The sequence below is a fragment of the Macaca thibetana genome, chromosome 2 (assembly GCF_024542745.1).
Source record: "Macaca thibetana thibetana isolate TM-01 chromosome 2, ASM2454274v1, whole genome shotgun sequence".
In the NCBI taxonomy this organism is placed as follows: domain Eukaryota; kingdom Metazoa; phylum Chordata; class Mammalia; order Primates; family Cercopithecidae; genus Macaca; species Macaca thibetana.
The window spans coordinates 89,499,543-89,520,889 of NC_065579.1; the positions used below are offsets into that span (position 1 = coordinate 89,499,543).

Below are 21,347 nucleotides of genomic sequence, written 5' to 3' on the forward strand. Positions count from 1 at the left end.
GGTGCCCCGACATGATCGCCTTGAAGTTCCGTGTGAAGGAGGCCAGCTCATCAATTTTGGGGGAATCCCGGTAAGGGACAGTCCTGACTCCCATCAGGAGGACGCGACCCACACGTAAAATATCAGGGGTTGGGTTACCGTGGGTCAGGAAATGACCAAAGAACAGAAAGTATTTTTTAACAGTGCAACAGCTACTTAAGGCTATCCAGTGCACTGTAGAGCCTGGAGCTCTACACAAGCTCATGCTTTTAATTCGGCAGGAATGCCCTTGGTTTCCTGATCAAGGAACCTTAGATTTAGAGCTATGGGAGCAGGTAGGTCGCTGCCTGAAGAGGACATGAGCAAGGTCATTTTACTAATTTTACTATTTTGACCACCTGGGCGTTGTATCCTCTTTATCTGTCAGATCGCGGTTAGACGGCCCATTATCTCCACCTGAAAAGAATTCAGAAGATTTGAAGGGAGAGATTCCTCTCCCCACTTCATTCCCTTCTATGGTGAATAACGAGATTTTTTCTAGAGAGGAAAAACAGGAACCAGAACAGCGGGGGCGGGGCGGTGCTCCTCTCTCTACTTCAGTCCCTTCTGTAGAGGGGCCTAAGGAGGACATTTTTTCTAGTGAGGATAAGGACGGACCGGAGCCTTTTCCTCCCCGTATAGAAAACCCATTGCCCTCCTTCCCTCTACCCTTAAAGGGACCTGCATTTGTTGGCCCTGTTCAGCCAACAGCATCTCCCATCCCCCTTAAGGAGACTGGAGGCTGCCCCAGGGACAGTTCTTAGATTAAAACCCCTGGTCAGCGACGTGGGTATAATCGGGTGGCGGCGCCTCCTCAACAAACTTCCCTGCTGGAGGGGTGCCGCCAGGAGTAAAGGAAAGTGGGTGATTATGATTGTCTTCCTAACATGCAAGTTCCCATTTCCTACTTCCAGCATCAGCCTTTCTGGCCTTGTCTTTTTTCTGTTTTTCTGGAGTATAAGGGGAAGTTGCATGCTACTTCCTGGGTTTTATCCCAGCTAGCTCTAGCTTTCTTGCTGCCCACAGAGGCCTGGGGCAGCAGAGTTGCTAAGATGCCAGGGAGTGCCCATTTGGTCACTGGCAGTCTGGGCAGGTTACCCCTTTCTGGGTTTGTGGTGACAGAGGGGAGGCCAAAAAGCACAGAGCAGGCAGCTCCAGCCCCGTCCTGAGGATCCACCTCACCACCGTCACGTGCCTTAGTAACTGCGCCCAGGAAGTGGCCTGCTGCTTGCTGTGCTGCTGCTTTTCCTACTTCTGCCCTTCGCTGCCACCCCTCACATGTCTCAGTTGACAAGCAATTCCTTGTCTTCCCTGGCCCCCTAGGGAAAGGGCTAAGAAACAGTCCATGTGCACCCCGACCTTACTAGCCTAAGGTGGGCAAAGGAGTGTGGAGCAGCCTAGAGGACAGAGCCCTGGGGGAGGAGCCCGCTAGTAAGGGGCGCTCTCCTGTAGCTAACTAGGCTAAGGTGGACGAGATCTGCCACCTGTTGTCATCTTCAGAAGATAGACGCAGCAGTAAGGAATGTTTGTTTTGCTTTTTTATAAAATGTTTAAAAACACTGTGGCTAAGAAACTTCAAAGCAGACCCTGTGCTGCATGTCTGCTCCTCCCCTGAGCCTCTCTGCTTGGGGGTGGTAAAAGTAATAAAAAGCCCAGCATATTTTCAGTACCTTACCTAACAGGGTTGGCTCCAGGCGTCGGTGGCCTAGAAGATACGGGGAATGGTTTTCTCCCAGCCTGTTACCCTCTTGCCTCCAGCCTTCCCGCTTACACACGCACTTTACCACCCGGTCATTCTCTAACCTCTTACTGCCACTTGTAGTCTTCCTTCCTTCCTCTCAGGATAAGGACAGCAACAAGTGGCAGGCTATTAAAAAGAGAAGCTGCCTAAGGAGCCCAGAACGAATAAAAAGAAACCAGCCACAACCCTACTTTCCCAAGCTCACTTCTAAGACATTCCAGTTAAAGGCTGTTGCAGGAAAATGGCCAACACCAAAGGACATTTTTAAAAGTTTTTTGTATTTTTTTTTTTTTTTACACATTTAAGTTAACTCAATGCAGGTTTATTATCCTGGCGACTTGCAGTCACATTCTAATTACTTTCAAGGGCCAAAATATAGTGAAAATTACTTAAAATATCATGCCTTAGTTTAACAGCTGGCTTTATCTTTTGCCATTTCTGTATTTTATATGTTATGTACCTGTCTCATAATCCCCCTAAACATATACAAAAGACTACAGATTTAATAGCTTCTCTTCTCATAAAGGGATGCCAGTATTGCATCTGGCTGTCAGGATATGACCCTGCTATTGTTTTCCTACCTTTAAGCAAGGAACAATTTCATACTTTCTTAGCTTATGATCTTGATTGGCAAGTAGCTATGCTTTATTGCTGACTTTATTGGTAATATCAGCTTTCATTTACCAGCCTCTAAGCTCCTGAACTTTTTACAAACTGTACCTGTTAAATTTGTATCTATTGTTGTCTCTGAGCCTTTACTTCATGCCACCACTGTCTTTACAGGTGGCTCAAAAAAAAAAAAACCAAAACTGAAAAAGCAGCTGTAATGTGGCAAGATGCCATGCAGAACTGGCAGCACAAAATCCAGGAGCATTTTTAAAAACTACGCAACAGGTGGAATTAGGTGCCCAGATATTGGCCTTACAAACTTGTCCTCACCAAGACATAATATTCGCTCTCATTCTGGGTTACCTGGTCCCTTATCAGAAGGCAACGCTCGAGCTGATGCTCTGGTATGACCATACGTGTGTTTTGCAAATTCACCTGCCTTTTTGCGAGCTCAAGCTGATCTTGCTTTTTTTCATCAGAATGTCCGCAGTCTTAAACAAGTTTCATTTGACACTTACTCAAGCTCGCATGATTATTAAAACTTGTCCTGATTGCCGACGGCATTCTCTAAGGAAGGAGACCACTACTACTCCTGCTGCCCTCCTCCCCCCACCTTGCCTAGTTCACAAGACAGGAGGAAAGAGAGAAAGAAACAAAAGTAAGATAAATAGCCAGACAACCTTGGCACCACCACCCGGCCCTAGGAGTTAAACAAAGTAGTAATAATAACATCAACCCCTGGCCTAAACTACTTGTGTTATCTGTAAATTCCAGACACTGTATGAAAAAAGCATTGTAAAACTTTTTGTTCTGTTAGCTGATGCATGTAGCCCCCAGTCACGTTTCCCAAGCTTGCTCAATTTATCACGACCCTTTCACGTGGACCCGTTAAAGTTGTAAGGCTTTAAAAAGGCCAAGTATTTCTTTCTCAGGGAGCTTGGCTCTTAAGACGCGAGTCTGCCGATGCTCCCGGCCGAATAAAAAACCTCTTCCTTCTTTAATCCGGTGTCTGAGGAGTTTTGTCTGCGGCTCGTCCTGCTACATCTCCTTCCCCCTTTTCCTTAGGCCTTGGTGCCAACCCACGAGGTCTGGTACCTAATGCTATCTGGCAAACTGATGTTACTCAGTATCCACCCTTTGGATGTTTCAAATTTCTCCATGTTACCATGGGCACTTATACAGACCTGATACATGCCACCCTCCAGACCAGAGAAAAAAACAAAGATGCAATTGCTCATTTGTTTAAATCTATTATAACTCTAAGCCTTCCACACACTATAAAAACTAATAATGGGCCGGGCACAGTGGCCTATAATTCCAGCACTTTGGGAGGCCGAGGCGGGTGGATCACCTGAGGTCAGGAGTTCAAGATCAGCCTGGGAAACACAGTGAAACCCCATCTCTACTAAAAATACAAAATTAGCCAGGTGTGGTGGCACATGCCTGTAATCCCAGCTACTCGGGAGGCTGAGGCAGGAGAATCACTTGAACCTGGGAGGCGGAGGATGTGGTGAGCCGAGGTGGCGCTATTGCACTCCAGCCTGGGCAACAAGAGTGAATCTCCGTCTCACCAAAAAATAAAACAAAAACAAAAACTAATAATGGACCTTGCTATCTTAGCGCTCAATTTGCATATGCACTGCAACTTTGGCACATACAACGCAAAACTGGTATTGCTTATAACTCAACCAATCAGGCCATTATTAAATGTGCTCATCAAACTCTTAAAGTATATCTTAATAAACAAAAAAGGGGGAATATGGGACTCTCTTCTCGAGAACAGGACCTGTCGTTGGAGAACCAGCTGACAATGACGGTGATGACTCGGAAGGCACCTGACATTACCTGGAGACAGCTAAAGAAACTGGATCAACAGGCATCTATTCAGCTTGCAGACGTGGAAGGCCCTGCAACTGCAGAGAATTGGTTTCTTGTGTATCTGATGGTAATTAGGGAAACTTCTGAGAAAGTAAGACAGACATGGATGTTGGGGTGGCTGGTAATTCTTGTCCTTTGCCAATTGGGATCAGCTCAAGAACATGTTTATTGGAGTCATGTTCTAGATCCCCCTGGTTTTTTGTTTGTTTGTTTGTTTGAGACAGAGTCTTGCTCTGTTGCCCAGGCTGGAGTGCAGTGGCGCGATCTCAGCTCACTGCAAGCTCTGCCTCCGGGTTCACAACATTCTCCTGCCTCAGCCTCCCAAGTAGCTGGGACTACAGGCACCCCCCACCATGCCCAGCTAATTTTTTTTTAGTTTTAGTAGAGATGGGGTTTCACCATGTTAGCCAGGATGGTCTCCATCTCCTGACCTCATGATCCGCCTGCCTCAGCCTCCCAAAGTGCTGGGATTACAGGCGTGAGCCACCACACCCATTTTTAATGTTATTACATGGTGGGATGCTGACTTGCCTTTGTCATCTAATGATACTTATTGGACAGGAGGCTGATGGATGCCCCTGTCTTATCCCTTAACTGAAAATTTGGGATGAATTAAATTTAATTACTCCTTGATTTTATTGTCTAGTAATCCCCCTCTTTGTTTTTCCACAATAGCACATAAGTGTGTTACTCTGATCCCTCAGGAGTGTCTTTACTATAAGCCTAAAAGGGATGCTAAGCTTGCAAACTTGACTTTTATTTCTACTATTACCAGTAATCTTACTGAGGTCTCTAATGAAGCTTCACAAGTGCCTGATCTTCCTATATGCCATCCGAGTAGGGACTGGCGATATAAGTTTGAGGCCGTCCAGTGGTCACCGTACAGACAGCCTGCGCCACGTCAAGGGCCTCTGTTTGATAATGGCACCTTATTTGATTGGGGTCCCCATGGTAATCTTCTGTCTGCAAATCAGACTATTGGATTTAGAAGTCCCTCCAATAGTTCTATTACCTAGTCAGAGTGTGGCCTTTCAGGACCAGTATTACAATTGAAAGGGAAACAAGCTTTAAGCCCTGCTCATACCCAAATTTGGAGATTAGGATTTCCCTTTTTGAACGGGTTCTTTCACATGGTGAGTATATTACCAGCAGTGGCAACTATACCCTCTCTTTGCGTAATAATGTTACTGACACTCTCCTGATTTGTACTATGCACCCTTATATAATTTTGTTTGGGTAAGGTGTTCCTAACGTAGAGCAGAATCAATCCTTTTACAGTATTAAAGTCTCTTCCAGTAGTTGGTGTGCTACATGCTTGTCTCACCGAAATGTTACGCAGTTGAATATAACCTATGTCATGATCTTAAAATGATGTGTGGAATTGTGGCTACCTGTAAATTTAACCCAGAGCTGGGAAGCAGATTCCACCCTGCAGCTGTTTAGAAAAGCACTGTCTCATACTTGAAAAAATAAAAGATTTCTGGCCACTTTAATTGCCTTTTTAGTCTCAGCTATTATTATATTAGCAACTGCTGCTACTGCAGCTGTTTCTCTGACAGAATCTATTCACACAGCCTCAGTGGTGAACCACATGGTATATAATGTAACCCATGAATTTCAAGAACAGGTAAATATTGATAAAACTATTCTGTCTCATCTGAAGGCTCTTGAAGCCGCTGTTCTATAGCTGGGGAATCAACAGCAGGCATTCATTACCCGTCAACATTTACATTGTGATTGGCAATATCATTCTGTATCACACCCCTGACACATAATAGCTTCCAATATGCTTGGGAGAGAGTGAAAGCACATCTGCAAGGGGCTTATCACCACCATTTGTGTTCTCAAATTTCCACTCTTGAGTGTGAATTAAAGAAACAACTTGAGGAATGGTCGCAGCAATTACAAACAAGTACTCTTCAGCAATTACAAGAGGCTTTCAATGGTTAAACCCGAACACTTGGTTGTCTGGTTTAAATATATGCATTTGGATGATGGCTGTTGTACTTATTCTTTTTTGTATCTGTTTGCTAGGCATTTGCAGAAGGCCCTATACTGCCACCTGATGCATCTATGACCAGGGAAGAATGATAGAAGCTTACCTTGCATGAGATGACCAGCAAGCTTTAAGAATTAAAAAAGGGGGAGATATGGGGGGCACATGGCAACATATTCAAGCTTATGTACAAGGCATTCGAGGTCGGGGCATGGAAAAATATTGAGGCGTTGTGTGTATGTTATTTGTGCATGAGAATGAAACTCGACCCTGAAAACAGGACAAGGAGTGGAGTGTGTGGTGTGATAAGGAACGCTGAAAACAGCCTCCTGAGAATGCAGTTTGAGTGTTTTTACAAGGCCACAGGTGCCTCACGACCCGACCTCAAAAAAGCCATCTAGTGGATGTATGTGGTTTAACAAGCCCTTTCAATAAATACTTGGCGGACGGATGCTAAGGTTGACTCTCTTAGAAGAGCTGCCCCCGCCCCCGCCCTGCTCAGCTGGAATTGTCTGAGAACTCATTCTTGGCGTTCACTGCAAGCTATAAGCTCTACACCAATACTTTGGGAGACCGAGGCAGGTGGGTCACCTGAGGTTAGGAGTTTGAGATCAGCCTGGCCAACATGGTGAAACCCTGTCTCTACTAAAAATACGACAATTAGCCGGGCGTGGAAGCAGGTGCCTGTGATCCCAGCTGCTCCAGAGGCTGAGGCAGGAGAAGTGCTTGAACCTGGGAGGTGGAGGCTGCAGTGAGCCAAGATTGTGCCACTGCATTCCAGTCTGGACAACTGAGTGAGACCCTATCTTAACCAAAAAAAAAAAAAAAAAAAAAAGAAAGAAAGAAAAAAAAATCATATATAGAGACATGGACACAAATCCTATAGGAGAACAGATGGGAAAGCAATGAGATATGGGGAATCCCAGACACCGTAAGCATTGTAAAAGTCTCACGGAGGAGGTGCCCTTGGGCTGGGTTCCAAAAACTAGGTAAGTGTTCATGAGGTACAGAAAGTGGGGGAAGGGCGTTCCAGGCAAAACGAAAAGACCAGGAGACATGAAGTCATGAAAGAAGTGCAGCTGGCCGGGCGCGGTGGCTCATGCCTGTAATCCTAGCATTTTGGGAGGCCAAGGCGGGCATATCACGAGGTCAGGAGATCGAGACCATCCTGGCTAACACAGTGAAACCCCATCTCTACAAAAATACAAAAAATGAGCCAGGTGTGGTGGCAGGTGCCTGTAGTCCCAGCTGCTGGGGAGGCTGAGGCAGGAGAATGGCGTGAACCCGGGAAGCGGAGCTTGCAGTGAGCCGAGATCGTGCCACTGCACTCCAGCCTGAGCGACAGAGTGAGACTCCGTCTCAAAAAAAAAAAAAAAAAAAAAAAAGAAAGAAATAAAGAAGTGCAGCTTAAGGGTTTGGTGTGTATGAATAGGGAAATGATAAAGTAATTTGAAGATAGTCTGTGAAGAACTTCATAGCCTTGCTTAAGATATTGGATTTTACCTTCAGGGTGGTAAGAACCTGACCATCTTCTTGTTAACTCATTTATAAGTTAATATGTTTTATTATATAATAATACAAATGAATATAATATAATACATAATATATACTATACTACATAATATCAAATATAACGTATCTGTATGTTAACTTATTAACATTAATATACACAAAAAAAGTTGGTCATTTATTACAACACAAGAAGGAAAGGCTGGGCATGGTACCTCACGCCTGTAATCCCAGCACTTCGAGAGGTCGAGGTGGGTGATCACCTGAAGTCAAGAGTTCAAGACCAGCTTGGCCAACATGGTAAAACCTCGTCTCTACTAAAAATACAAAAATTAGCCGAGCGTGGTGGCGCGTGCCTGTAATCCCAGCCACTAGGGGGCGCTGAGGCAAGAGAATTGCTTGAACCCAGCAGGTAGAGGTTGAAGTGAGCCCAGATGGCGCCACTGTACTCCAGCCTGAGCAACAGAGGGAGACTGTCTCAAAAAAAAAAAAAAAAAAAAAAAAAAAAAAGAAGGAAAAATCTATTTAAGATTAAAATCTGACCCGACGTGGTGGCTCACGCCTATAATCCCAGCACTTTGGGAGGCCGAGGCGGATGGATCACTTGAGGTCAGGAGTTCAAGACCAGCCTGGCCAACATGGTGAAACCCCATCTCTACTAAAAATACAAAAATTAGCTGGCTGTGGTGATGTACACCTGTAATCCCAGCTACTAGGGAGGGTGAGACAGGAGAATCATTTGAACCTGGGAGGCAGAGGTTGCAGTGAGCTGAGATCATGCCATTGCACTCTAGCCTGGGCGACAGAACAAGACTTCCTCTCAAAAAAAAAAAAAAAAAAAAAAAAAAAAAAAAAAAAAAAAAAAAAAGATCAGATGGGCGTGGTGGCTCACGCCTGTAATCCCAATACTTTGGGAGGCCAAGGCGGGCGGATCACCTGAGGCTGGGATTTCGAGACCAGCCTGACCAACATAGAGAAACCCCGTCTCTATTAAAAATACAAAATTAGGCCGGGCACGGTGGCTCACACCTGTAATCCCAGCATTTTGGGAGGCCGAGGTGGGAGGATCACCTAAGGCTGGGAGTTCGTGACCAGCCTGACCAACATGGAGAAACCCCATCTCTACTAAAAATACAAAATTAGCTGGGCCTGGTGGCGCATGCCTGTAATCCCAGCTACTCGGGAGGCTGAGGCAGGAGAATCACTTGAACCCCGGAGGGGCGGAGGTTGTGGTGAGCCAAGATGGTGCCATTGCACTACAGCCTGGGGCAACAAGAGCGAAACTCCGTCTCAAAAAAAAAAAAAAATCAGCCGGGCTGGGTGGCACATTCCTGTAATTTCAGCTACTCCGGAGGCTGAGGCAGGAGAATCGCTTAAACCCAGGAGGCGGAGGTTGCAGTGAGCCGAGATCCTGCCATTGCACTCCAGCCTGGGCAGCAGGAGCAAACTATTTCTCAAAGAAAAAAAAAGATTAAAATCTACTTACAAAGTATTGTTCATGGCACAGAGCTACCATGACTTCCTTACAGACAATGTATCAAATACGATCAATTCAAGTCCACCCTGTCAGTTACTGCTTGTTTTTAGAGCAGCTGTACAGAACATTTCAAGGAGAGATGGCTCTAACAAGACCAGTATACACACTAGTTAAAGACAGAGACAAAATGCCTTTTCTTACTGAAAACTCACTTTTTAAATTTTTTTTTTTTTTTTTGAGACGAAGTCTTGCTCTGTCTCCCAGGCTGGAGTGCAATGGCACGATCTCTGCTCACCACAACCTCCGCCTCCTGGGTTCAAGTGATTCTCCTGCCTCAGCCTCCCAAGTAACTAGGATTACAGGTGCCCGCCACCATGCCCAGCTAATTTTTTGTAATTTCAGTGGAGACGGATTTTCACCATGTTGGCCAGGCTGTTCTTGAACTCCTGACCTCAGGTGATCCTCCTGCCTCGGCCTCCCAAAGTGCTGGAATTACAAGTGTGAGCCACCATGCCTGGCCTAAAATTTTAAAGTAGAGAGGGGGTCTCACAATGTTGTCCAGGCTGGTCTTGAACTCCTGGGCTCAAGCAGTCCTCCTGCCTTCACCTCCCAAAATGTTGGAATTACAGGCGTGAGCCACCACATCTGGCCTACTAAAAGTTTTTTTTTTTTAATTTAATGCATCCCACTGAAAAGTTTTTTTTTGGTTTTGTAATTTGTTTGGTTTTGTTTTTGTTTTGAGACAGGGTCTCACTCTGTCACCCAGGCTGGAGTGCAGTGGCACAATCTCGGTTTGCTGCAACCTCCACCTCCCAGGTTCAAGTGATCCTCCCACCTCAGCCTCCCCAGTAGCTGAGACTACAGGCCCGAACCACCATGCCCAGCTAATTTTTTTTTTTTTTTTTTTTTTTTTTTTTGAGACAGAGTCTCACTCTGTAGCCCAGGCTGGAGTGCAGTGGCACAATCTCAGCTCACTGCAACCTCCGCTTCCGTGGCTCAAGTGATTCTCGTGCCGCAGCCTCCTGAGTAGCTGGGACTACAGGTGTGTACCACCATGCCTGGCTAATTTTTCTTTTTGTATTTTAGTAGAGATGGGTTTCACCATATTGCCCAGGGTGGTCTTGAACTCCTGAGGTCAGGTGATCCACCTTCCTCGCCCTTCCAGAGTGCCAGAGTCACTGCGTGCTGGGATTTTTATTTTTTTTTTATTTTTTTTTTTTTAGGTGTGAGTGGCGCGATCTCGGCTCACTGCAAGCTCCGCCTCCGGGTTCCCGCCATTCTCCTGCCTCAGGCTGCTAATTTTTGTATTTTTAGTAGAGACTGGGTTTCACTTGGTCTCGATCTCCTGACCTTGTGATGCCTTGCCTCCCAAAGTGCTGGGATTACAGGCTTGAGCCACCGAGCCCGGCCTAAGTATTTTTAGTAGAGACTGGGTTTCACCATGTTGGTCAAGCTAGTATTGAGCTTCTAACCTCAGGTGACCCACCCGCCTCAGCCTCCCAAAGTGCTAGGGTTACAGGCGTGAGCCACCGCACCCAGCCATAATTTTTATTTTGAGATGGAGTCTCACTCTGTCACCCAGGCTGGAGTGCCACCCAGGCTGGAGTGCTGTGATGCAATTTTGGCTCATCACAACTTCCGCCTCCCAGGTTCAAGCAGTTCTCCTGCCTCAGCCTCCCAAGTAGCTGGGATTACAGGCACGCACCACCACGCCCGGTTAATTTTTATATTTTTGGTAGAGATGGGGTTTCATCATGTTGGCCAGGCAGGTCTTGAACTCCTGACCTCAAGTGATCCTCCCACCTTGGCCTCTCAAAGTGCTGGGATTGCAGATGTGAGCCACCACGCCCAGCCTGAAAAAGTTTAAATAAATAAATAAATAAATAAATATTTGAGGGAAGTGTTCAATTGGTGCCACATATTTTAAATGTACTTGGATCTTGAACTGTTATTTTAAAATATTATTTTTAGGGCCAGATTTCTGTTGTTATTTTTACTTAACTGGCTTCCTGAGCTTTGGTCATGAAACTGGGAGCCTTTGTTAAGACAATTGTTTCCTGTGGCATGCATGAAGGGCTGTCTCTCCACATGAGAAGCAAGTCTACGGAAAATTTCCATAATTTGGAAGGTTGATCCTTATGACGTTTCTTGGGCCATCATTTAGAACCTTCATGAACCATTTAAGGGGTTCATGCTCTTTCACTCTGCACGGCATTTCTCACTTTGAGGAATCCCTGTCTTCTGGCTGCTCCTAAATTGCGGCTGCTTCCAGAGATAACTGTCTCTCTTTTCTAGGCTCTCCCCAGGGCCATCCAAAGTTAATTTTAGGGTTGGCCAGGCACGCTGGCTCACACCTGTAATCCCAGCATTTTGGGAGGCCAATGTGGGCAGATGGGCTGAGCTCAGAGGTTCCAGACCAGCCTGGGCAACGTGGCAAAACCCCGTCTTTACTAAATATACAAAAATTAGCAGGGCATGGTGGCGAGGGTGCCTTTAGTCCTAACTACTTCAGCTACTTGGGAGACTGAGGAGGAAGGATGGCTCGAGCCCGGGGAAGTCAAGGATGCAGTAAGCCAAGATCGCTCCACTGCACTCTAACCTAGGTGACAGAGCAAGACCCGGTCTCAAAAGAAGAAAAAAAATTGTTTAAAGGTTGCCATATGCTCTATATTTTAAGTCAGACCACCCCAAACAAACCTCCCAAATTTGGTGAAAATCAATCCGACCATTTTTAGTCATTTGGTAATAGAAAAAGAGAAACTTAATTTATAAATTTACCTTTCTTAATAAATAAGAGTATGAAATTTAGTTCCTTAACAACAACAGAAGAACAAAAGACAAAAGACAACAAGAGAGATCATCCTGCAAACAGCATAAGTTAACAAGATGAAAGGCAGAAGCAGAAATGTCTATTGCAACCGTGTGAGAAATGATCAGCCCCTGTAAAGGACTGTAGTTCTGGGCCAGGTGCGGTAGGTGGCTCACACCTGTAATCTCAGCACTTTGGGAGGCTGAGGTGGGTGGACCACTTGAGGCCAGGAGTTCATGACCAGCATGTCCAACATGGTGAAACTCCGTCTCTACAAAAAATACAAAATTAGCCGGATGTGGTGGCAGGCACCTGTAATAGCACCACTGCCCAGCCTGGGCAACAGAGGGAGACTCTGTCTCAAAAAAAAAAAAAAAAAAGGAAGGACTGTAGTTCTGATAGGTTTGGAAAGAGGAATGATACAGACCAGGCAAGTTAAGATTTATTAGATATGAAAAGGAAGGAGAGGCAAGAGAAATGTTAAGCATCAGCTAGCTGTGCTGGGCACTGACTAGGCCCTTCGTCTATATAAACACTTTTCCTTTTCTTCCTTTTCTTTTCTTTCTTTTCCTTTTTTTTTTTTTTTTTTTTTTTTTTGAGAGGGAGTCTTGCTCTGACACCCAGGCTGGAGTGCAGTGGCACGATCTCGGCTCACTGCAACCTCCGCCTCCCGGGTTCAAGTGATTCTCCTGCCTCAGCCTCCCGAGTAGCTGGGACTATAGGCGCACGTCACCACGCCTGGCTAATTTTTGTATTTTTTTAGTAGAGATGGGGTTTCACCATATTGGCCAGCCTGGTCTCAAACTACTGACCTCATGATCCACCCTCCTCAGTGTCCCAAAGTGCTGGGATTACAGGTGTGAGCCACAATGCCCATCATCTTTTCTTTTCTTTTCTTTTTTTTTTTTGAGACAGTCTCCCTCTGTCGCCCAGTCTGGAGTGTAGTGGTATGATCTCGGCTCACTGCAATATCAGCCTCCCGGGTACAAGCGATTCTCATGCCTCAGCCTTCTTAGTAGGCAGGATTACAGGCACCCACCACCACGCCCGGCTAAATTTTTGTATTTTTAGTAGAGACGGAGCTTCACCATGTTGCTCAGGCTGGTCTGGAACTCCTGACCTCAAGTGATCTGCCCACCTCAGCCTCCCAAACTGCTGGGATTACAGGCCTGAGTCACGGCGCCTGGCTCACAAACACATTTAACTATCCATAGATCTGAGAGGCAGGTTTTATTAACTCCATTTTATAGATCAGGACGCAGGCTTAGGTAAGGTGTGGCGCTATGTCTCCATAGGAGGTGGGCTGGGCCATTTGCAGTCAATGTTGGCCAGTTTTATGATGAAATTTATGACACAAAAGGGGTGTACTCACCTTTGGTATAGTATGGCCCAGGTTATTATTGCACAGATTGAATAAGATCAAAGTCTTCGTGTGTTGTCGTGTTGCACTGGAGGGCTATCAAGTGTGACCCCAATATATTTTTTTCTTTTTCTTTTTCTTTTTTTGAGACTATAAATCTCACTCTGTCACTTAGTATTAGGAGGACACGTTTTTCTTAAGTACCAGAACAGTTGGTACCTAGAAAGAAATTACTCTTCAGAGTGGTGAATTATGTTGGATTTTAGGCACATTAGGCCTAAGCCAACACGACCTCCTCTAGGCGCCCTTACCCCTTCCCACAGATTGCCTAGAATTCTTTTCTGTCCAGGGGTCAGGAAAAACAAAGTTGAGAAGAAATTCGTTAATGTTCTTTGAATGCTTTAAAAGGGGAAATTTGCAAGACTAAAGAATGGATTAGAGGGGAGGTAGGTTTGGAGGAAGAAGGGGGTGGGGCCCTGAAAAGGCTTCAAGGAGCTGCTCTCAGCTGGAAGGGGATAAGCATCTTCTTGGAGAACTGTGGCATCTGGTTGGAACACCTACAAAAGCTTAAGCAATGAGGTTGTGCCCCTCTTGCAGTACAAAGCTGAAAATTATCCAAGCCAAGGGCAGATATCTCAATGTCCTTGTTACTCCATATGGCCTTGGGATTCTCCTATGGCCTTCCAGTAAAGAGCTGCTGGGTCCTGGCAAGGCTGTGGCAGTGGTGGGGTTGGGGTTAAGGATAATCCCACTTGGCCAGTGGCTGGACAGTCACCCATGTCTCTACTGTGGACCACAGGACAGCGAAGGCACCAATCGGCAGACAAGTCCCAGGTGGGAGCGAGTATAAGGATGCGTCTCCTTTTCTTTCTTCTAGAGGGTAACTAAGGGGATATGGAGGGAGCATGCATGGTGGGAGGCTGAGGATTGCCACGTTCGTTTCTTGAGTTATTGTTTGCTGTTGGGGCCCTGGGATTCTGACTGAGATCTGTAATTCTGAAGCCTTCTCACTCTTCCTGGCAGATGGCCTGTGTTTCAGTATTGAGTTTGTAAGGGTGCTATTTATGAGGCAGGAAAAGGAAAAAAAAAAAAAAAATGTGTTGTTGTGTTGCACCTCAGGGCTATCAAGTGTGACCCCAATATATTTTTTTCTTTTTCTTTTTTTTTTTTTTTGAGATTATAAATCTCACTCTGTCACTTAGACTGGAGTGCAGTGGTGAAATCACAGCTCACTGCAGCCTTGACCTCCCACCTCAGTCTTTCAAGTAGCTGGGACTACAGGCACATGCCACCACTCTTGGCTAATTAAAAATAATTTTTTTTTTTAAAGACAGGGTCTCCCTGTGTTGCCCAGGCTGGTCTCAAACTCCCTGGCTCAAGTGATCATTCAGCCTGGACCTCCCGAAGTGCTGGGATTACAGGCATGAGTCACCACACCCAGCCTACCACAATATTTCTTAAATCTCAGTGGCCAGACCTGGAATAGGTTGCTATTCAAAAGCAGCTTGTAGTTTTTGTTTGTTTGTTTGTTTTGTTTTGTTTTGTTTTGTTTGAGACAGTCTCACTCTGTCGCCAGGCTGGAGTGCAGTGGTGTGATCTCGGCTCACCGTAACCTCCGCCTCCGGGTTCAAGCAATTCTCCTGCCTCAGCCTCCAGAGTAGCTGGGATTACAGGCACGCGCGACCATGCCCAGTTAATTTTTAGTGGAGACAGGGTTTCACCATGTTGGCCAGGATGGTCTCGATCTCTTGACCTCATGATCCGCCTGCCTCAGCCTCCCAAAGTGCTGGCATTACAGGTGTGAGCCACTGTGCCCGGCAGCAGCTTGTAGTTTTCTGATTTATGTGTTCTTTTTTTTAACTTGGAAAAAAATTGTTCTCTTAGGACGTATGATTTGTGTTTAAATGAAGACTGCTCTTTTATTTGGGAGAATCCTCTCCCAGTACTTGAGCGGGCTTCTTGGTTTGGCAAAGGCAAAGCCCAACACTCATAGTGAGTGGAAGGGACAGACGTAACTGAACTGCTCTGCACAATAATGCCAATGGTTGTCTTTTGTTAATAGGAGTCCTGACTCTGATTACATTTACGGGGAGTCCAGCCTGAAATATGTCGGGATAGAGGTAGAGGGAAAAGTCCCTTCTGTTGACAGCTTGCCAAAGGTGTTAAGAGTAAAGGGATGGCCTTGAGGTGAAGAGAATTCCTTTGCGAGACAGGCCAGGGACTATAGATGCTGCATAATCTAATAGCCACTTCTAAGTCTTCTCAGCTTTGTAATGCCCCAAACTTTCAGCAACAGCCTGGTTGGTGTTTGCTATGCTTAGGGGAATAAGGGAGGGGGCTGTGTCCACACTTAAGATTTGCTTCCATCCTCTAGGATATGACCCCAGCCCCCAGGCCAGAGTGGTGGTAGCTGCAGGTGTGTGGCTGGTGATTCTGAAGCTCTAGGTGGTGGCTTGCAGCAGAATTCTGGAATTTTTTTTTTTTTTTTGAGACAGAGTCTTGCTCTGTTGCCTAGGCTAGAGTGCAGTGATGTGATCTCCGCTCACTGCAACCTCCACCTCCCAGGTTCAAGCAATTCTCCTGTCTCAGCCTTACAAGTAGCTGGGATTACAGGAGTGTACCACCATGTCTGGCTAATTTTTGTATTTTTCTTTTTTAGTAGAGATGGGGGGTCTCACCATGTTGGCCAGGCTGGTCTTGAGCTCCTGACCTCAAGTGATCCGCCTGCCTTGGCGTCCCAAAATGCTGGGATTACAGGCATGAGCCCACCACACCCGGCCTGGAATGCTGTCTATTGAGGAAAGGAAGAGGCTGAACTGGGGAATGCCAGGGTTGAAGTTCAAGCAAGTGTAAAACTCTGGCCTTAACTGAATCACGAGTAGGAAACAAGTTAGTCAGGAATGGATTTGTGGGGCATGAAAACCTTTGAGGATTCTCAGGATTGTTTGGAAGAGGGGACTGAATTTTCTGTCACTAAGTAGGGTGGGATTTGTTTTCAGTTGGTAATTTTTTGATGGGGTGCGTCAGGGTCCCACTCTGTCACCCTGGCTGGAGTGCAGTGGCATGATCACGAGTCAGTGCCGCCTCAACCTCCTGGGCTCAAGCAATCGTCTCACCTCAGCCTACCAAGTAGCTGGGACTACAGGTGCATGCCACCACACCCGGCTAATTTTTGTATTTTTTGTAAAGACGGGGTTTTACTATGTTGCACAGACTGGTCTCAAACTCCTAGGCTCAAGCGATCTGCCCACCTCAGCATCCCAAAGTGCTGGGATTAAGGGCAGGAGCCACCGCGCCCGGCCTATAGTTGACAATTAACTAGAAATGTGACGTTGGAATTATAGAGGGAGGGTAACGAGACTCATTACTAGCGCAGGGTAGGAGACATTAGTGGGCCGCAGGTTTCATCCTTAAATTTCTGTGAAGCCTTTCTTGAGGACATCTGTCCTTTCCTTCTCGCCCTCAGTGTGTGGTTTTCCTTTCTCTGGCTCCCACTGCACTCTGCACACACCTTTATCACAGTAACCACTTACAGTGTATTGTAACTTGTAATTATCTATGTACACGTCTCCAAGTAGACTGACCTCAAGGGCAAGGGACTGGCGCTGGTACTCAGACCCCGGGTTCAAGTTCCAGCTGCATCTCTAGCTAGTTTTGTGATCTTAGGCAAATAACTTAATCGCTCTATGACTCAATTTCCTTGACTTATAAAATTGGCATAAGACTGTCATATGCCGTTGCTGGGCATATTAAGGTTACAATGCATGAAAAGTACGAGGCAAAAGGTAAGTGCAAAATAAACGGCGCCTAAAACGGTATTTGTGTGTTAATTAACCTGAGCTACCTTTACGTGTGCACTCAGCAAACACTGAGCACCTATTCTCCTCTGGGACCCTGGAACGCCTCCTCCGGAGTGGAGCAGCCTCACGTGAGGCCTGTGGGCCTTGTCCCACGGGCCGGCTCGGGATTGGCTCAGCCGAAGAGAAAACCCTGCCGACAGCCCTTTCGATCTCGTCAGCGATTGGGCCGGGACCGTCCCACAATTACGCTTGTTGCTGGGCTCGGAAATAGGGAGCGGGGCTAGGTTGCGCGTGCGCAGATTGAGAATGGAGCTTTCCGGTCGGGCGGGAGGAGGTGACGTCAGGAGTGGTGGCGGGCGGGGGCCTCTGGTAGCCCTGGGGACGCTGTATCTGTGGGCCCTTCAATCGCGTCACAAATCAGCGACCGAACTCTGGCGGTGGTGGCTGAGACGGCGAAGGCGGCAGCGGCGGCGACAGCTCTGGGGTTTGCGTCTCGGGGTGTGTCGGCCGCCGCTGCTGCTCGGGCCTGGTATGTACAGATGGCTGGTTAGGATTCTCGGCACCATTTTCCGTTTCTGCGACCGGTCGGTGCCCCCTGCCCGGGCCCTCCTGAAGAGGCGGCGCTCAGACAGGTGAGACCAGAGGGGGCTGAGCGCCGGCCTGGCCTTACCCCCTCCCCCACAGCAGGCTCCTCGGCCGTGATAGCTTTGATTCAGCCAGGCTCACCCGAAGCAGGTCGCCGGGATCCTAGTGACGTAGTCGTTCCCGCCGGGCTGTGGGGAGGCAGCTCCTGATGAAGGAGGAGCTGGTCGTCTTCGGAGCGGCCGGTGATGGCAGGGTCTTTGACATTCTTGTCAGAGGCCAAGCTGGTTGCTGATAACAAATGGGGCTTTGCCGCTCTTAGGCTGAACACTAACATTGAAGGAATACTGTCTTTGTTGTGGCTCACTGTTTACAAAGCACCCTCCCAAGTGTCATCTGCAGACATTAAGTGCAGTTAAAGGAAGTGAGATTCATAGCTTGCCCAAAGCCGTTTTGACTGCAAGTACTGTCCTTGCAGCAAGAAACAGCAGCTGTTTTCTTCTAAAACAGCTGTCAAACAGTCTGTGTGTTGGGGGCCAGAAGGGTTTTGTGCTTTAGAATTAGTGAATGAGTAAAAAGGCTTAGGTGCCTCACTCCTTTAAAACAATCACTAGTCTGTACTTTTAAATTCGGTTAAAATGTGGGGGAAACTCAAAGCTGTTCTTTTCTTTCTTTTCCTTTTGGTTGAGACGGAGTCTTGCTCTGTCGCCCAGGCTGGAGTGCAGTGGCGCGATCTCGGCTCACTGCAAGCTCCGCCTCCCCCCTCCCCCCGCCCCCTCCCTGGGTTCAAGCGATTCCCCTGCCTCAGCCTCCCAAGTAACCGGAATTACAGGCGTGCACCACCATGCCTGGCTAATTTTTGTGTTTTTGGTAGAGATGGGGTTTCACCATATTGGCCAGGCTGGCCTTGAACTCCTGACCTCAAGTGATCCGCCCACCCCAGCCTCTGGAAGTGCTGGGACTGCAGGCATGAGCCCCTGCACCCGGCCCCAAAAGCTGTTCTTATTTAGCATCTACTCTTTGGAGTGTCCCATTTTTATTGTATCGACCTCCTTGCCTGAAAATCTAGAAAATAAAATACTGTACAAATGCTGTGCCCCTCTCCAACTTTAGTGATCAAATGTTAATTTCTTTTTTTTTTTTTTTTTTTTTCCGGAGACGGAGTCTCGCTCTGTCCCCCAGGCTAGAGTGCAGTGGTGCAGTCTCGACTCACTGCAAGCTCCGCCTCCCGAGGTCGCGCCATTCTCCTGCCTCAGCCTCCCGAGTAGCTGGGACTACAGGCGCCCAACACCACACCCAGCTAACTTTTTTTTTTTTTTTTGAGACAGAATCTCATTTTGTTGCCCAAGCTGAAGTGCAGTGGCACGATCTCGGCTCACTGCAACCTCTGCCCACTGGGTTCAGGCGATTCTCCTGCCTCAGCCTCCCTAGTAGCTGGGATTACAGGCTCCTGCCACTGCACCCAGCTACTTTTTTGGTACTTTTTAGTAGAGATGGGTTTTCACCATCTTGGCCAGGCTGGTCTTGAACTCCTGACCTCGTGATCCACCCACCTCGGCCTCCCAAAGTGCTGGGATTACAGGCGTGGGCCACCGCGCCCGGCCACGCCCGCCTAATTTTTTGTATTTTTAGTAGAGACGGGGTTTTACCGTGTTAGCCAGGATGGTCTGGATCTCCTGACCTCGTGATCCACCCGCCTCGACCTCCCAAAGGCTGGGATGACAGGCGTGAGCTACCGCTCCCGGCTGTTAATTTCATTTTTTTAACTAAGCCTCAATATCAAAAAAAGTGGAAGAAGTGTTCATTTGTGGGAGCTTGAGAGAACAAGATGTCTAATACATTAGACTGAGAATGCAGGTTATTGATGAGATTGGTTGTTAACTAAATTGTATCATGTGTTCCAGAGATTCATGGTTTTGCCTTATTTTTCTCTCCTATCTTTCTGTAGGGTTGATGTGAGGATCATTTGATAATGATCATTTGATGTGGTGTGAAGTGCCTAAACTGATGCTTACTGTATATAAGGGTAGTGTTTGTCTATTCTACCCTGGGGCCTTTTGCAGAGTCTGGTGCATGATAAGCACTTGGTCCCTATTTATCGAATAAGGGAAAGCTAATTTCCTCTCCCTTGTCCTGTCTTTGATGTGAATCCCTGCTAGTCGGTGGAACATGGTTTGGTGATCAAAACCTTGATTTTTACTATACTTCAGATGTTCACATTCTTAATCCAAAACAACGCTTCTTGGTGTAAACCATTTTTCAGTCAAAATGAAGCCCAGCAGGGCTTGTTGGAATGTATAAAGCTGAGTTGAATAAAATCCTGGGATCTCATTTTATTCTATTCTTTTTTTTTTTTTTTTTTTTTTTGGCGTGTGTGAATATAATTGATCAGAAGGGTTCAGAGAGATGATAAGTAATATGATATGACCCTTTACCATTCTTGACATCTGGGTCCTGAAACTTTCCACAATTCCAAAGTTCTTTATTACCACCATAATATAGTTTGCGTGATAAAAATGAAGTTAAATATAACCCTTGATTAAGATTTGTCTTTTTTAACTTGTAGAAGTTTTTTTTTTTTAAACTCCCTTACACACAAAAGAAAAAACAATAAAAAAGAATTGTCTTTTAAGGCCGTTCATATTAATACTGTCACTTAAAGTAAAAGATGACTTTCTTTGGGGATCATTTTCAAAAGGAAATTGTTTGTTTGTTGGTTTTTTTTTGAGACAGAGTCTCGCTGTCTCGCCCAGGCTGCAGTGCAGTGGCGCGATCTCGGCTCACTGCAAGCCCCGCCTCCCGGGTTCACGCCATTCTCCCGCCTCAGCCTCCGAGTAGCTGGGACTACAGGCACCCGCCACCACGCCCGGCTAGTTTTTTTTTTGTATTTTTAGTAGAGACGTGGTTTCACCATGTTAGCCAGGATGGTCTCGATTTCCTGACCTCGTGATCCACCCGCCTTGGCCTCCCAAAGTGCTGGGATTACAGGCTTGAGCCACCGCGCCCGGCCTGTTTGTTGCTTTTAAATCATTTCTAGAGTAAAAGAGAAAATACTAGCCCTAAACTCTTACCTGGGTTCATTTACTAGCTAAATGACTTTGGCTAGTTTTAAGTTTGTACTTTAACCAGATGCACATTATTATTTGTTAAGAAGTTTGGGTCTCTCTCAAATAGTTGAAACTGTAGCAGTAAGTCTTCAAATGTGAAAAACCTACTATAGAATAGCATTCTCTCTTTTATTTTGCTTTTATTTTTATTTTTATTTCTTTTTGAGACAAGGTCTCACTCTTGATTAGGCTGGAGTGCAGTGGCATGACCTGGGCTCACTGCAGCCTCAACTTCCTGGGCTTAAGTGATCCTCCTGTCTTAGCCTCCCGTGTAGCTGGGACCACAGTCACGTACCACCAACGCTGGCTAATTATTTATTTATTTATTTTTTCATAGAGATGAGGTCTTACTTTGTTGCCCAGGCTGATGTCAAACTCCAAGGCTCAAGCAATCCTCCACTTTGGCCTCCCAAAGTGCTGGGATTATAGGCATGAGCCATTGCATCCCACCAGCATTGTCT

The 21,347-nt window shown here is 46.4% G+C and overlaps 1 protein-coding gene and 1 long non-coding RNA gene across 4 annotated transcripts in view; both read left to right on the forward strand.

Annotated features, from left to right (window-relative positions):
• The first annotated feature begins 4,154 nt into the window (after positions 1 to 4,154).
• On the forward strand, positions 4,155 to 6,404 carry LOC126948458 (uncharacterized). The gene is made up of 2 exons (XR_007723458.1): positions 4,155 to 4,367; positions 6,281 to 6,404. It is a non-coding gene; the product is annotated as an uncharacterized LOC126948458 (long non-coding RNA).
• Positions 6,405 to 17,494: 11,090 nt separating this feature from the next.
• SENP2 (SUMO specific peptidase 2) overlaps positions 17,495 to 21,347 on the forward strand; it is a 44,131-nt gene continuing 40,278 nt past the window's right edge. For 2 of the 3 annotated variants that reach the window (XM_050780246.1, XM_050780247.1), the window contains exon 1: positions 17,495 to 17,829. In XM_050780246.1, coding sequence (XP_050636203.1) covers positions 17,504 to 17,829 — 326 coding nt within the window. In that variant the 5' untranslated portion in view covers positions 17,495 to 17,503. The remainder of the gene's footprint in view (positions 17,830 to 21,347) is intronic. The other variant, XM_050780248.1, reaches the window with a different exon arrangement.